At 52.2% G+C, this 3,734-nt stretch overlaps 1 protein-coding gene across 8 annotated transcripts in view; it reads right to left on the reverse strand.

The window, feature by feature from the left end:
* Positions 1-909, reverse strand: part of GPHN (gephyrin) — a 787,688-nt gene extending 786,779 nt beyond the window's left edge. For all 8 annotated transcript variants that reach the window (XM_044664832.1, XM_044664830.1, XM_044664831.1 and 5 more), the window contains exon 1: positions 747-909. In XM_044664832.1, the coding sequence (XP_044520767.1) occupies positions 747-810 (64 nt within the window). In that variant the 5' untranslated portion in view covers positions 811-909. The remainder of the gene's footprint in view (positions 1-746) is intronic.
* Between the last annotated feature and the right edge of the window lie 2,825 nt (positions 910-3,734).

Genomic DNA, 3,734 nt, shown 5'->3' on the forward strand with positions numbered 1-3,734 from the left:
CAAGATGCAGATTCCTTCACCTGTCCTCAGGCTAGGTGCTTCCTCTCCTCCCTAGGGGGAGCGCCCGGCAGAGGGGTGGCAAGTGAGGTGGTAACGGAGTTTGGCCAAGCTATCACTCCCGGTAATGTCCAGCGAGAGCCTTGGTCAACCATGGGCCGAGCAGCTCCGGGGCCGCCGGGTGGAGAAAGAAGGAAGGAGGAACAGAGGAAAGGGATAAAATCAAGGAATGGGCGGACGTTGAATGTCCCCACCACTAACACACACACACACACACACACACACACACACACGCACACACACACACAGGCGCGCGCGCGCGCCACAACACAACACCACACAACACCACACAACACACTAGAGGATGCACTCCGGCCGGCGCGGGGCGCACGCAAGCTTCCCAATGCGGACTCCCAGCACACCAGGCTTCCTCCCCAGCCGCGCGGTCGGTGCCCCGCAGCGCCGGCCCCAGAGTTCTCCCAGGAGGCCGGGGACTCCGGCTACAGCCGCAGCAACGGGCCCTGACGTTGCGGGGGCGGCAGCAGTTCCCGAGGGGGGGAGACCCTCGGGGATACCCCCACCCCCAGCAGCGCCAGAGACTGTCAGCACCCACACACACCTCCGCGATCCCTCTCCCCCCCCCCCTTTCTTCCCGGGGGCCGCAGAGAGGAGCCACCACCGGCGAGGAGCCCGAGGCGGAGCCGGAGAAGCGGCCCCGGGGGTCCCAGCATCCCTCATCTGCCGGTTACCTGTAAGGACCCCGACGCGGATTTGGTGGTCGTGGTTGGTAAGGATCATTCCCTCGGTCGCCATATTTCCCAGCGCAGTCACCTCACAGGCAGCAGCCAAGAGAAACCCGGGGCCCGGAGCGCGCGGGGCCGGGAGCGCGCGAGCTAGTGAGCGAGAGGGAGGGAGCGCGCGAACGCGGAGGAGGGAGGGAGGGAGAGAAGGAGGAGGAGAAAAGGGTAGAGGAGGGAGGAAAGGGGAGGAGGGGGTGGGGACCAGAGGCGACCGGGCACTGGCGGCCGCGTAGGAAAGGACGAAGAAGAGGAGGAGTCAGAGCGCGTGACTAGGATACTGGGGGGTCGAAGGCTGCTAGAGGGGGAAAGAGCCGCGATAGGCTGCGGGAGGAGGTTGGAGGGGATGCTAGCACGCGCGCGCGACTTCAGCACCCGCGCGAGCTGAGTCCGAGCGGGTACTGTGGGCTCCGAAGAGAAGAGCCCACACCAGAGGAGAGCAGCAGCAGCTGCAGCTGGAATTTCGCTCCCGGAAAGCGGACTTGAAGTGGTTGGTCGGAGCAGAAGTGGCAACCTCCGGGAGAGCTTGTGCTAGTGGGGAGTTTCCGGGGCTGGCGGAGGTGGTTGGGCCGGGGTTGGGAGGGGGGCGGAGTCACGGGCCGGGACGAAGAGCCTGGGGGAGCGTGGAGGAGGAGGGGAGGAGGTGAGGGGAGTGACCGAGGGATTGCACGGGTTAGGGAACCTGCACTAGCTAGACCAAACGTGTCCCAGCGCTCTGGCGCGCTGCCGGTTGCAATTTTTGCTTTGCTGGGCGGTTTGGGGGGTGGCGGATTCTGTGGGGAGTGGAGAAAGGTAAGTACGAAATTGACGCGGGAACGCGCGGAACGGTCAACCTAAAACGAGCCCCAGACAAAAGCAATCCTCCGCAGAGCAGAGATTTGGGGGGGGGGGGGTTGGAGGGGAGATGCCACCGAACTCTTTCTCTAATCTTTTTCCTGCCCCTTTTCCTAGAGAGGGCGGCGGTGGTGCAGCCGCTGCCCTGGAGATCCCTAGATGGTGTTCTGAGCAGGACCCCCTGGCATGTGGGTAACCTAGGCGTAGGATTCCTTTGGGCCATGCGCACTGCCCTTGGGGAACTGCCGCCCACTCCACGGGAGGCGGGGGAGAACCCTGTGGGGAGCCTGGGAGAAGCTTTGAAGGTTGTGTGGGTGGTATGTGGATGTCGGATGCTAGCTGCTCGGAGACGCCTCGGAGAAGAAGGTATCTCTTAGACCACCTGGTTTCTTTAGCTATGCGCTTTACGGTGTTCCCTGGCATCCCAGCAGCTTCCTGCTTTAGCGTCATTTCTCTTCCTTGGCACTCCTGACATTCTTGGGGTTTCCCATACAAAAAAATGAGGGGGAAACCTATTTACCGAATGATTATAAAAAGAAGAAAAAGCACAAGGGATTCTTTATCTGGTGTCTGAATTTGAGTTTATAGATTGAAAGTGATACCCACATACATATTCATATGTAGACCTGTTACAGAACGATGTGTGTGTATATATATGTGTGTGTGTATGCATAGTATTGATAATTTTCGATATAACTGGTTTCCTTTATAATCCTATGGATTTTAATTCAAAAACTTTTTTTTTTTCTGAGAAATGGTCCATAGACTGCTGGAGGGTTCCATGACACGTAAAACATTAAGATTCCCCAGGTCTAGACCCTCCCAATCAAAATTGGAAATGGAATCCAGTCCTTTTGAATTCCAATTTAAATTCATTCTGTTACTGTTTGGTATTTGAATTATCCCACTGAATTATCACAAATACAGAATTTGATAATAGCTAGCATTTACATAACTTTAGTTTTTGCAGGTTGTTTTGCATATTTCATTTTATCTTGACTAGAACCCTATTAGGTAAGGGGAGGAATTGAGACTGAAAAAGGTTAAGATGTAGGGACAGTAGAGCTAGTTAAGTGTTTGAGGCAGCTTGTTTGAACTTAAGTCTTCCTGAATTCAAACCCTTACAAAACCAGGTGTCTTACCCATTGATCTATACAGCTGATAATGTATTTTCCTATATTTTATGTAAAACATGTAAACCTATGGTTGTTTTTGTTATTCTCTAGCTCTTCCCTGTTTTGTCACTCAGCACTTGGGGATTTTAAAAGAGGCAAAAGAAAGTCTCTACCTTCATGGACCTCACAGTCTGATAGATGAAAAAACAAATGTATTCAGACAAACTATATACAAGGTAAATAGGAAATAATTGAGAAAGAAAGCATCAGAATTAAGAGGGATAGGGAAAGGCTTCTTATAGAAGATGGGATTTTAGTTGGAATTTAAAGCAAGAGAAAACAGTAGGCCGAGAGCATTCCAGGCTTAGGGGAAGAGAATATTCCATAGGTTTGGAAAGTAGTGTTGGGAAGTAAAGTGTAAGAAGTCTTGAAAGGGTAGGAAGGTCCTAGGCCAGAAGAGCTTTGAATGCCAGAGAATTGTATTTGATCCTGGTAGCAGGAGGGAGCCAGTGGGGTTTATTAAAGGGGGGGATTAGGTATGAAGAGGTAACTTGGTCAGACCTACACTTCAGGAACATCACGTTAGTTGAATAGAGGATGGATTGGATTAGGGACACTTGGGGCAGGCAGACCCACCACCATGCTTTTGTGATAATCCAAGTAATGAGGCCCTGTACCAGATGTATAGAAGTGTCAAAAGAGGACATATTGGAAAGATGTTGCAAAGGTAAAATCCAGCAGCCTTTGGGAATCCCTTAGATGGTGGGTAGTGGGGGAAGAGATAAGTGAGAAATCCAAGGTGACATCTAGGAATTGGGAGGATGATGTCCTTTATGGTTATAGTGAAATTGGGATGGGCAGGGGAAGGATTTAGGGAGAAAGATGAGTTTAGTTTTTCTCACCGTTTTCCAGTGCCCTCAGAAAAAAACAAAAACAACTTCTATTCCAAAACCTTGAGGTTAAAATCTATTTTATGGAAAAACCTGTGTTT

Source organism: Gracilinanus agilis, chromosome 2 (assembly GCF_016433145.1).
Source record: "Gracilinanus agilis isolate LMUSP501 chromosome 2, AgileGrace, whole genome shotgun sequence".
In the NCBI taxonomy this organism is placed as follows: Eukaryota; Metazoa; Chordata; class Mammalia; order Didelphimorphia; family Didelphidae; genus Gracilinanus; species Gracilinanus agilis.